The sequence below is a fragment of the Urocampus carinirostris genome, chromosome 1 (assembly GCF_059441175.1).
Source record: "Urocampus carinirostris isolate Australia breed hairy pipefish chromosome 1, RoL_Ucar_1.0, whole genome shotgun sequence".
In the NCBI taxonomy this organism is placed as follows: domain Eukaryota; kingdom Metazoa; phylum Chordata; class Actinopteri; order Syngnathiformes; family Syngnathidae; genus Urocampus; species Urocampus carinirostris.
In genome coordinates, this window is record NC_142349.1 from 49519926 (window position 1) to 49532268 (window position 12343).

General features: G+C 40.4%; 1 protein-coding gene across 4 annotated transcripts in view; it reads right to left on the reverse strand.

Annotated features, from left to right (window-relative positions):
* Positions 1-3305: 3305 nt before the first annotated feature.
* LOC148375023 (serine/threonine-protein kinase N2-like) overlaps positions 3306-12343 on the reverse strand; it is a 56418-nt gene continuing 47380 nt past the window's right edge. For all 4 annotated transcript variants that reach the window (XM_088343448.1, XM_088343457.1, XM_088343439.1 and 1 more), the window contains exons 14-22: positions 11932-12004; positions 11529-11620; positions 10071-10247; positions 9901-9963; positions 8343-8419; positions 7718-7860; positions 5073-5180; positions 4102-4182; positions 3306-4003 (exon numbers count right to left, since the gene is read on the reverse strand). In XM_088343448.1, the coding sequence (XP_088199574.1) occupies positions 3800-4003; positions 4102-4182; positions 5073-5180; positions 7718-7860; positions 8343-8419; positions 9901-9963; positions 10071-10247; positions 11529-11620; positions 11932-12004 (1018 nt within the window). In that variant the 3' untranslated portion in view covers positions 3306-3799. The remainder of the gene's footprint in view (positions 4004-4101; positions 4183-5072; positions 5181-7717; positions 7861-8342; positions 8420-9900; positions 9964-10070; positions 10248-11528; positions 11621-11931; positions 12005-12343) is intronic.

The window sequence follows — 12343 nt, forward strand, 5'->3', positions numbered from 1 at the left end:
AAAATTTTTTGGCAAACATTTTAACTGTCGAGAAAGCCATTTCAAAACACTAGTATAGAAAACGTTTGAAGTAATTAAAATATGCACTCCATCATAAATTATTTAGATATATTGTGTTAAAATAAAGTCAAGTTTTAATTATTAACTGAGGCATTTGTTCATCTCATCTCATCTCATCAGCCGTACCGCTTATCCTCATTAGGGTCGCGGGGGAGGCTGGAGCCCATCCCAGCCATCTCCGGGCAGTGGCCAGGGCACACAGGGACAGACAACTCATTCGCTCATTCACACCTAGGGACAATTTGGACCGGCCAATTCACCTGAAATGCATGTTTTTGGAACGTGGGAGGAAACCGGAGTGCCCGGAGGAAACCCACGCAAGCACGATGAGAACATACAAACTCCGCACAGGAAGTCTAGAGCTGGATTTGAACCCACGACAGGTTCCCATGACATGAACTGTGCCGCACAAGCGCTAACCACTGCGCCGCCGTGCTGCCCCATGAGGCGTTTGTTATTAAATCTCATTTGTAAAATGTAAATATGCCTCATTGTTAAGTATTTTTATTTAAATCATTTATTTTACTATTCACAGGACTAAAAATACTCTTTTGTTTTTATGTCTGCAACTGCTGATTGTATCCTTTTACCTGATGCACAATCAAAACAAATCAGATTGTGCCAAATGCAGCAACAGCCAATCATGTCAAGCTGCAATTGACCCCACCCTCTATTATGGCAAAAAAAAGCCACACACTTCAAAATAGTTCACACTATATGGAAAACGTGTTTAGCACTTTAAATAATGATCACACTGACTATTCTATAACCTCCAGCAATACAAGTTATCAAGAGCGGTTTAGGAGCATAAACTATCAAATTCTCTCTCAAAGATGACAGATTTTTTTTTTTTTAAACCATTTTAAAGAGATAAACCCTTTTTCTTGTTTTCGTGTTCATTTCAAGATTTCAAAGACTCGTAATCTGATCTCACCTGGAAGGGAGCTGGTCCAGAAGCGGCTTTAGTCTTTCGCAATGAAAGCGTCCACAGCTCGGAACATCTCCGCCCTGCCCACTCACTTCCTAAACACACAAGCACGCACTAACATGGACTCTCCAAATGCTGCAGTCGCCAGAACACTCACCTGCTGGTCACTTGAATGCATCCTTCCAGCTGAGGTGCTACTTGTGGAAAATATTTGTGAGGGTAAATTTGGGAAGGCTCACGGACCTATGGTGGGGAAAGAGGTGGGGTCGTGCCTCTCACTTGACTGGCACCACAGTATAAAAAAGGGTGGATATACAGAGGAGACAAAGTAAAGTTGTCACACATTTTGCTTTCTCCCTCCCCATTTTTTGATAGATTTTTCTTGTGCTTGTCCTTGCAATCTTGTATATATGGTACCTTGAATGGTCTTTTACTAGTACACATCAATGGTAGAGTGCGAAGTAGCTCCAAAAGACAGTTTCTCAAACAGGGAGATACACAGTGCCTGTACTGACGGTGGACAGTGGTAACAATGTGGTTTATTAATACAAAAGGGCTTCAGATAGTCCCATATTTGAACTCTATTTCACATAAAAGATGACTAGAAGACCATGCAATAGAACCATGTGCTTGTGTCATATCTATCCTTTTGTATGGACCGTATGTATAAACCAGTTCCTGCAGCGGGTGCAGCCTTCACCAGCAAATTGCTTCCGATCAAAACAATGTCCCCACTTTTCTTTGCCCTAGCATTTGTCTAAACAGACTAGACAAAAGTCTTCTTTTTTGATGAGCTAGAACTGTCACAGTACTCATCAGCCATCATTAAGCTAACATTTTCTCCGTGTGGTTGTTAGCTAGCAAGACCAAAAAAAAAAAAAAAAAAAAAAAATTGAGACAATGTCACTGAGTCATCCAAGGTCTTGTGTGAGGCAGGAATGGAAAGTGGAGTATCCTACATCAGGGGCATAAAAAAAAAAAACAACTCACGTCCAACTGGTCAAACTTTGACTGTCCGCATGTTCCAACTGTCCTCGATCTCCCCTATAATTCTTTTTTGTTACCAGTTAAAAACGTACACTGTAATAGAAATGTGTTGGGTTTACTTGCTCGCAAGCCTAAAACTATTAAGTGTGTTGGTAAGTATGTATTTATTCAAAATATTTTCTACCGTATTTCAGAACATGTAACCCCAACAGTTGACCTACTGATTTAATTACTGTATCGTTTTTGGCATAGTTTTCATCATCTGAAATATTTTAATACAAATTCACTTACTTGAAATGAAAACACCTTTCTCGCAGCATTACACCCATCCATCCATTATGTTCTGCTCATCCGGGGTCAGGTCACGGGGAAAGCAGCCATAGCCATATGTGGGGCGGCAGTAGCTCAGGAGGTAGAGCGCTCGTCTTGGGATCAAGTGATCCCAGTTCGAATCCCGGCTCGTCCGTGTTACATGTCGAAGTGTCCTTGGGTAAGACACTGAACCCCTAATACCCCCAATAAGCAGGTTAGCGCCTTACATGGCTGCAAGGCCGCTATTGGGAAATGTGGAGCACATTGTAAAGCGCTTTGGGAAGTCATTGACTTGAAAAGTGCTATATAAAATGCAGATCATTTCATTTCATAGCAGGGAAGCCCAGAACCTCCTATCTCTAGCCATTTCGTCCAGTTTATCTGCCAGGATCCTGAGGCGTTCCAAGGCAAGCCTAGAAACGTAGTTTCTCCAGCGTGTCCTAGGTCGTCCCTACGGCCTCTGCCCATGAGACTTGACCAGAACGCCTCCCGTAAGAGGCGTCCTGGAGGCATTTTTATCAGATGCCCAAGCCACCTCAGGTGACTCCTCTCAACGCAGAGGCGCAGCGGCTATACACAGAGTCTTTCCCGGATGACCGAGCTTCTCACCCTATCTTAGGGGTAACCCAAAATGTGGGGAGAGCCACATTGGACCAAAAAATAACCGCCTAAAAACGTATATTTGGAACCACAAAAATTAAAACCTTTATACAATGTAAAACTCCTTTAAATAATGCTGTTAGTTTTCAGAAATGTTGTCAAGGTTTCCATATAAATTTAATTTCATACAGAAATTAGTGTAAATAAATCCAATTCCGGGTAATCTTATCATTTAGTCATATGTGACATTCTTTAACAAGAAGCCGCCCTGCTCAAATCAAATATTGGAAATACAACTCAGGAAACCAGTTGACAATGACGACCCTAGCCCTTTACCACCGTTCCACCGAATGACCCCCAGCTTGATTAACTTAATATGTCCTTGGGAGAAAACACATCTAGGTATCGTAACACAACGTTGGAAAGAAACATCTTTTATTAAACAGCGTCACACGTTCGCTGACACCAGCTGACATAAACAGAATTTGAGTAAGCAGATTTTCCTTTTCTTTGGCGCCCCCAAGAGTTCGTTTAGGAGCTTCTTAAATTTACATTCAGTAGACTCAGCCCTGTTTCAGAGTGTGAAAACAGCAGCACGTTGAATAAAAAGATGTGATTTTCTTGGTGGCCAAATCAGTTTTTCCAAATGTCACTTTTTGGCTGTTCAAATGTTCTGCACAAGTGCCGTTTTGTTATTGACACATGACTGACACACAACAGGACTACTCAATTGCTACATAATCTGGATTATCCCCGGTTATCACCTTAATTTCCCCTAAAAGGTCAGCAGGAAAGTGAAACTGCTGAACACGGAATTACAATCCTCACTCACACACAAACTCGGGTCCACAACAGATGCTCAAAGAGTTCCTCTACAATCGCATCCTAGCATTGGTTAAACGCTTAAGGACCCTAGCAGAGGTCGGACATGTAGTCGAAATCTTTAAAGTAGTCTTGTTCCTTCTGTGAGAGGATGCGCTTCTCGCGCGGCGGCGTGAGAGCGGGAGCCTCGGCCGTAAACTCCACATCGAAGTTGCTGACGTCTTCTCTTCCTGCGATGGTCGGTACAAAAGGTGGCGTCACTTTCCGGTGAAGGAGGGCGTCCCAGTCCATTTCCTAATGCATAATTCAAGATCGTTTTTCATCTCATTCCTCAAGAACCTTCATATAATGTTTTTGTTTGCCGGTGAAAAAGAGTTTGAATTCCAACTCACTTGAAAGAACGGTTGTTTTTTGACTTCCTCTGCATCTTTTTCTCCGGAGCCCAGCCGCCTCTCAGGATTCCTTCTCAGCAGCTTAAAACACAGGAGAAAATATATGCTAAAAAGTATTTAATAAAATTGTAACAATGTATATACTATAACTTCACAACTATAAGATGCGCATTAAAGTATTACCATAAATTAAAAAGTGCATTTGATCAAAAGCCGCAAGCTCAATATTAAAGGTGGGGTGCGTAGTTTGAGGTGTCCTTAAAGGTGGGCCATTTGAAAACTTAAGCCTGCAATCATGACTTTAAGCGAGGGGTGGCAGCAGAGCAACAAATGTTTTGAGTTGATTTCTTAGACATGCTCTAATGAACTCTTCTTTTTTCATCTTTTTGAGGGTTTGTTCCGCCCTAAACAGACCTGAAAAAAAATAAAATAGCAGCAGATAGATGCAATGGGCAAAAAAACATAAGGGCTTTTTGAACTCACTTGAGCATTGCTAACAGATCCTTAATATAGACAATATTTAACTATCAACTTAATGACACCTTAAACTACACACCCCACCTTTAAAAAGTTGAAATTTAAATATTTTCTTTATCAGGGATGTGTTAAGAATGACCAACTGAGTTCAAAGAGCCCTTATGCTTTTTTGCCATTGCGACTATTTGGTTTAATCTTACTTTTATCAGGCCTGTTTGGAATAAAAAGCCCTGAAAAGATGAAAAAAGAAGAGATTATTCAAGCACCTGTAAGAAATGCACACATCTCCTGGCTTAAAGTCATGATTGCGGCCTTAAGTTTTTAAATCCCGCACCCCATTTTTAAGAATGCATATTGAAACGATTCTGCACTTTCAAAATTATTGATTTCCAATGGGAAATACATGAACACGTGCTTTAAGAGAAAACAATACGATTGCAAATCTGATTTCTTCCAAAAGGAGTTATGTACTGGCCGGGAAGCGCAAATCTCACCCTTCTCATAATGCCAATGGCCTCGGTGGAGAGGAAGCGCGGGTAACGGACTTCATCATTCACAATGCTGTCAAAAACTTCCTCTTCATCATCACCTGGAAAAGGAGACTAAAAAGAAGAGATTCACGTGATTTCCTCTTGCTCCATGTTTATAGTATGAGCAGCTCACGTACACCTAATCAGAAATTGAGTGCGGTGCAATTCCAAAATTCTTTGAGAACTTATTCATCAGTATCAGATATTGTGAAGGGTCTGAACAAGTTTCATATAAACCACCCGAAACTCACCACATACCTCTTCATACGAGCCCTATTCGTTCCAGGATCGTGCTTGTAGCTCGAATTGATCATGTAAGGTGCTAACTTTCCCAAATTGAAATAATTAAAAACTAATTGTCCCGTTTGCAACCGCCCAAAAAGCAGTTGCAAAAAGTCTACCCAAAATAGTTATGAAGCACATTTTCCTGATTACTAAAAACACATTCAAATAGTAATTAAACATAAGAAAATCCAGTTATAAGATAGATAAGATGATATTTTCAAAATAAAATGCGAGTTTGTTACGAGCACTTACCTCAGAGGCAGTCGGGGCAGAGGGCGGGGCCTTTTGCAAGGAAGAATGACAGAAATCGCATAAACCCGTCAACTGGAGGTAAGATCGGCCTAAAAAAATACCCGGTTCTGCAGGTATTAAAGCCTGAATCAGCCTGAGCCCAACCAACTAACTTGATATAAGGGTTTGAGCCAGAATCAAACCCAAATTTTAATATTTTGTGAGGATCCGGCAGGAGGAGGGGCGTTTTTGGATGACTGCCCCCAAGAGCATGCAGTCAAGGACTACGCTGCGCAGAAGAGGCACAAATACCACGAATTTTGGGCCGGGCTCGGGCCCGAGATCTTACCTCTACGGTCAACTTATATTTTTTCCCCGTATTTTGTACGTTTTTTGACAATTTCAAATTGTGAGCGGCGTTTAACAATTTTTATAAGAGAAAAAAAAATCTCATCTCATCTTGCCCATTTCGCCTCTAATCCTGATCATCTCGGTCACTGCGGCAAACAACAATGTCATTGTAGATTGCTAATATTGATGCCGTATTCTACATAGTCTGTCTTGCTGTGAGTAAATAGGTGCTGCGCAGTGTTTATAAGGTTGACCATTGCTTTATAGTGAGGATTTGCAACCGTTAATAAGGTCAAAATGTTTTTGAGATGAGTTGTTTGAGGAGTATGTTAGGAGTGACAGGATTGGAAAGATTGAGAAATGAAATTGTGAGAGACAGAACTGGAGTAGTCGTGGAACTGAGCAAGCATGTAAGAGAGTACTTGGTTGGTTCGGACACATGGAGAGGATGGATGAGGAGCGAATGTTGAAAAGGATCTACAGAGCAGAACTAAATGGAAGGAGACCAAGAGGAAGGCCACGATTGACGTGGAAAGATGGTGTTATGAGTGCACTGAAGGAAATAGGTCTAAATCTTGTGAAAGCTAGAGCTATTGTTGGTGATAGGAATGAGTGGAGAGGTGTTGTAAAAGGACAGTGGGATGTTTGGGCGCGTTTTAAGGGATGGACAGGGAACCTGTATGATGCGGCAGCGGTAAACCAGTGAAAGCTGTCGGGCCCTGCTGTTGAACAAAAGAGTGTGTTTTGTCACCCTGACCCAAGTGACATGGCCGCTTTCTTGTGTCCTGTTTCATCTGGAGGGATGAAAGCATGACCAACTTAGGTGCCGAGGTGCCTAACTTGTTTGGGTGTTTGGACATTTGGGTTGGCCATGGTCCAAACATTTTTGTGTGTGTCTTTTGCTATTTTTGCCCTTTTATTTTCTTTGTTAATGTATGTGTTTGTCTTGCTGTCGGTCACCCCTCTTGAGGGATATGACCAGGGTATATAGATAAATAAGGTGCACATTTGGCAGAGGTTGACAAGTATGAGATCAAAAGACTATTGGAGATACATAAGCACTTACTCTACACTTAAAATTAAAGCTACTGTAACTTTATTTTCAGCCATCCATCCATTATCTGTACCGCTTATCCTCAGTAGGGTTGCTAAGGTGCTGGAGCCCATCCCAGCCATCTTCGGGCAGTAAGGAGGGGACATTCTGAACTGGTTGCCAGCCAGTCGCAGGGCACACGGAGACTCACAACTCACTCGCTCATTCACACCTAGGGACATTTTGGACCGGGCAATTAACCTGACATTCATGTCTTTGGAATGTGGGAGGACACCGGAGTGCCCGGAGGAAACCCACGCATGCACGGGGAGAACATGCAAACTCCTCACAGGAAGATTCGATCTCATGACCTCAGAACTGTGCCGCACACGCGCTAACCACTGTTCTGCCGTGCTGCCTATATTCATATTTCACAGCACAATTTTTCATTTATTATTTGTGGCTGGAGTAGTTTCCAAGCTCAAATTGAAAGAGATGATGCCGGCGGTGAGCAGTCTCTAATGGTAACTTCTGGGATTGCTAAAAATTTAGATTTTCCTATGTATGGAGTTTTTGTTGCAAATAATACTCATCAAGCGAAATTCTCGTGTTTAGAGGTGCTCGTATAAAGAGGTACTACTTGGAAAGCAGTAAAAGTGAACAAAAACTTTCAACAAAAAAAAGGTTTGCGAGTGTGCTAAGCTCTCACCTCTCCAACCAGCATCTCGTAGACAAGCACCCCGAGGCCCCACCAGTCTACTGCTCGTGTGTACGAGGTGTCTGTCAGAACTTCTGGGGCCAAGAACTCGGGAGTCCCACAAAATGTGCTGGTTTTGTCTCCAAAGCCCATACCTAAGAACGGACAGAGAACAGTCGTTTGGGTTTGTTGTATAAAAAAAATTCACTTAAGTTTATTAACAACTTCAAAGTCAGATAAAAAAAATAAGGTAAGACATGTTATTTGCTTTACTGGCAGACTCTTTTAAGGGGACACTAGATGTCGCTGTATTGTGTGGTGCAACCAGAAAGGAGTGCTACAAAGTACCAGAAAGAATACAAACTAGGAAGAGTCAAATTACAATACAATATGTCTATTTGAGACTTAATTCAAGAACGATTGTTAGTCGAAAAAAAAGAACAAAAAGTCTTTATTCAAATGAGCAAAATTATCTATTATCACAGACGACAGATGATATTACCCTTTATGTAACAATTTGTTTTACTAGAAAAATATCTTCACGATACAGTCACAAAAGAGAGAAGTAGTCGTTACAATTTGATAGTGAAAAAAGCTTTCCATTTTGCAGTGATGAATGGATGCTAAAAATGTTCACCTTCTTTACACAGACCAAAGTCAGCTATTTTGACGTAACCATCAACATCAAGGAGCAGGTTGTCCAACTTCAAATCTCTGTAAAGAAAAAGATCAAAATTAGATTTGACATATAAATGTAGCTCAGGTCTTAACATGTGTTTCTATGATTTAGTTAGTCTGCCGGTAATTTCAGTTGACTAATGGATACATTTCATTAACACAAACTTTTAACGACAATCCCTTCATTTTGAAATCAGATTAATTACAGTGTTTTCCTGGGTTTGCCCAAAATGAATCAGAAAACTGCAAAAATGCTATTTTTCCAAGTAAAAGGAAATTACTGGCATCAAACTCAAACCCTATACCTCTAAATTTGTGTTTTAAACCTATGTACAAGGGCAATCTAGTTTGCCGCGAGACCTTATCAAGTGACCTGCAAGAAAGTGCCCTAGTTTATCTTTGTTAAAAATTATGTCATTGGTCAGTATCTATGCTTTTTTCCAATATTCAATCAACTACCTGAAACATTGATGCTTACTAGTATGACTGCTCTTTGAAACTCCCGTTGCCAATGGTCATATCCGAATATGAACAACTAGTAGAGGCAGCAGAATCCTTTTTTTTTTTTTTTTAATATAATTATTTTTTCTTTTCTTTGTTTTTGTGTGTGTGTTTGTCATGCTGTCAGTCACCCCTCTTGAGGGATATGACCAGGATAGATTTGCGCTTGAGGTGGCACAGGGTAATAATGAAGCTGTTTGATGGAACACCGCAAAAATGTTATATCAGGTAAAAATCCTGCACTTATCTTGCCGACTTGAATTTTTTTTATTAGTTGATTTTACTAAAAAAAATAAAACAAATTCAAATGTATTTAAAAAAAATGTTCGCTGGCAGATAATCTTTTGCTCATTTTATGTATATAAAAAAAACAAGTTAAAGGTGTTGTAAATATTGAAAAACAGGTTAAAAATGTTAATGCTGTTGTGCATTTTCACATGTTACAATGACAATAAATTCAATTCTATTCTTCAATTCTAAGGACTGTAAGTGATAAACGTTGTTGAATGCGAACATGATTAAAATAATTTATTGAAAATGTAAACTATAAACACAATACCAACATACAATTTACAATGGATTAATTTAATGTCCTACAAAGTCCAACTCATCATTAGATACATAAAATAGTTTTTACCCTCGTCTTGCTTTTTTTGCATTTATTTATATCTTTCAAGACAACTTTATGTTTTCTCCATTCCTTAACATTCATCTCTGGTACCAACAGCATGATGGTGAGATCAAATCTAATGCCCTTTAATAGGTCACCTGCAACACTAGTGGCAAGGTGGTTAGGCTTCAGCACGCTCACTACTGCAACCTGGGTCCGATTTCCGTTGCAACCAATACTTAGCGGTCATGGTCAGAGATCCGGTGGTAAGTGTCTAAAGTTTGAGTTATTTTTGGACGCGTTACACACAGATGTTTAGGGTAACTAAATCATCAATTAGGCTTTAATACATAGATCTTCTACTGCACCTTAGACAAAGAGCAGTCTTTTGAAGATACAAACTCACCGATAAACAATTTTATGGTCATGAAGAAACTGCAGGCCAAGAACCACACAAGCAGAGTAGAAGCTGCAGAACAAGATAAACACAGATAAGGATTTCACATCGGAGAGGTATGATCTGACATCTGGGTTGCAAATCCACATTTCAGATTAGGAAAAAAAACTGCAACTCACACCGCTCGCGGCTCGGAAAATACGTCAGTGTGTATGTGCAACATGAGGTCCCCCCCAGCCGTGTACTCCATGACGAAGCACACGTGTTCCGGGGTCTGGAAACACGCTAACAGGTTGACCAGGAAGGGATGATGGGAGCTGTTGACCGTTTCGAAGATGCGTTTCTCACACATGAGGCTGCAGGCAGACAAAACAGAAGATGAGCTTCCACGTATTAATGTTACGCAATACAGTGGTACGGTACCTCTTTATATAAAAAACCTCTAAACACTAGAATTACGGTACACCGAGTCCCCTTGCGATTTTGTGCTTCGGTTTTCGCAGGTTCACTGCTATTTGGATTTTGAATTGAATCGTCTTTATTGTCATTGATGACGACGTGGCGTGCATTGCGTTCTGAGCAGACAGCAAAAATTGTCACGGGGGAAGCTCAGGGAGGGCTTTGTGTGTTGGGTGGACATGACTGTCTGTGTGCACGTATCTGATAGGCCGGTGTATGCTGTCAGTCAGACAGCAGGGCGGGCGCACAAGTGGACACCAAAACTAACTGCGGAGCATGGCGCCAGATAGCTTTTGGCGACTCATCACATTGAAAATCAATTCATCTATTGAATCGAATTTTGAAAAAAATTGGAAGAGCTCAAAGTGATGGTGATCACCAGGAGGTGCTCCATGGATTGTCATCAGGTTCGGGAAGAGACTACAGTGGCATCGGGAGAAAGGAAAATAGCGTGGCTGCAGTTAGTCTCTTAAGCTACCCCTGCCGAGCCAGATCCATTACCCATAAAACGAATGACTTGGAGATACAACTTGTGGGCAACCGCTACATTTGGGACGGTTGTATTTCTCATGGAGACCTGGCTTAGTCCGAGGATACCAGATGCTAGGTCTCTACATGGATTTACTCTGATGGGAGTATTTTGTTGTATTTTTGTATAGTAACAATAATGACTATTCATTCATCTGCAATTCTGTGTTCTCTGTTTTTATTTGTGATCTATAGTTGTTATTTTGTTACAGTCTTATACTTTCAGTCTATGAGGATGTCATCTTAAGGTAAGTTTGACCCCCTGGGGCTTTTATGAAGGTGTGACACTACTTTGCGGCTATTTCACCTTTCGCAGGGAGTTCTGGTTCCCATTAACTGCAATATAACAGAGGGATTACAGTACGAGTTTATTTTTTTGAAAAAAATCTTGTTTGCTATCTGAAAGAACTTCACGAGCAGTCCCAGAGGCTACCACTACGGACCACTCACCACAGGTAAATGCTTACTGCCAGCAACATCTCATCAGGTTTGCACATGCAAACTACTACAGGCAATAAAAATTGTCTGTGTACGTTAATTTAAAATTTATTGCTATTTAGGTTTCACTTTCAAATAGATTTTAAATATTTCATATCGAGAAAATTCCCTCATTACACAAGTAGGAAGAGGTACCACTGTATTATTGTTACCTTTCCACTTCGTCCCGTGTGACAATGTCTCCTTTCTTCAGGGCTTTGATGGCGTACAGTTCGCCTGTTCGCTTGTATTCCGATAACAACACCTGGAAAGTCAGATGATATTTAAGATTTTCATTTTGGTTTGGATGATCAGGAAATTTATAATGCATTAGATTTATATTGGTATTTCTGGGCCCAGGGGTATTGTCTGAAAAAAATATACAGGTCACTAAATTTTGGGTGAGAACCATTGATTGTACACAGTTAACCACAAATGTGTCGAAATTGAGTATTTCTTTGATTTACGGTCCATCTCTTCAAGTATGAACTTATTAAGCACCATCTGGTTATCGAAAAAAAAAGAAACAGTTCTACAAAGACCTTAGGAATCTCAGTCATAAAATGACATTAATACCTTGCCAAAATGCCCCCTGCCGAGCACGGCCATCATCTTGAAATCCTGCAAGCAAACAGGGCCACCGCTTGGTCTGAGAGTGACAGACAGAGAGAGATTACACACAGATTATAAATAGTGCATGGAACATGAAATATTAAACATTTTTGGGTACACTTTACTAAATTTATTTTGAATGTAAACGATTGTGCAGACATTTTGAATTAGCATTTAATTTGGGTCTCAAGGATAAATCTTTGGTTGTTTTTCAATTACATTTGAGAGAAGATTGGTTGAAAATGTGTTTGAAAATGAACCTTAATTAAACATAACAGTTTGGCTGATTGAGGACCTTTGAAATATAAAAATTGTAATGAAGTTAAATCCATGAATACTTGCCAACATTTTTCCCCTCCTCTAGTAAAGTGAGGGG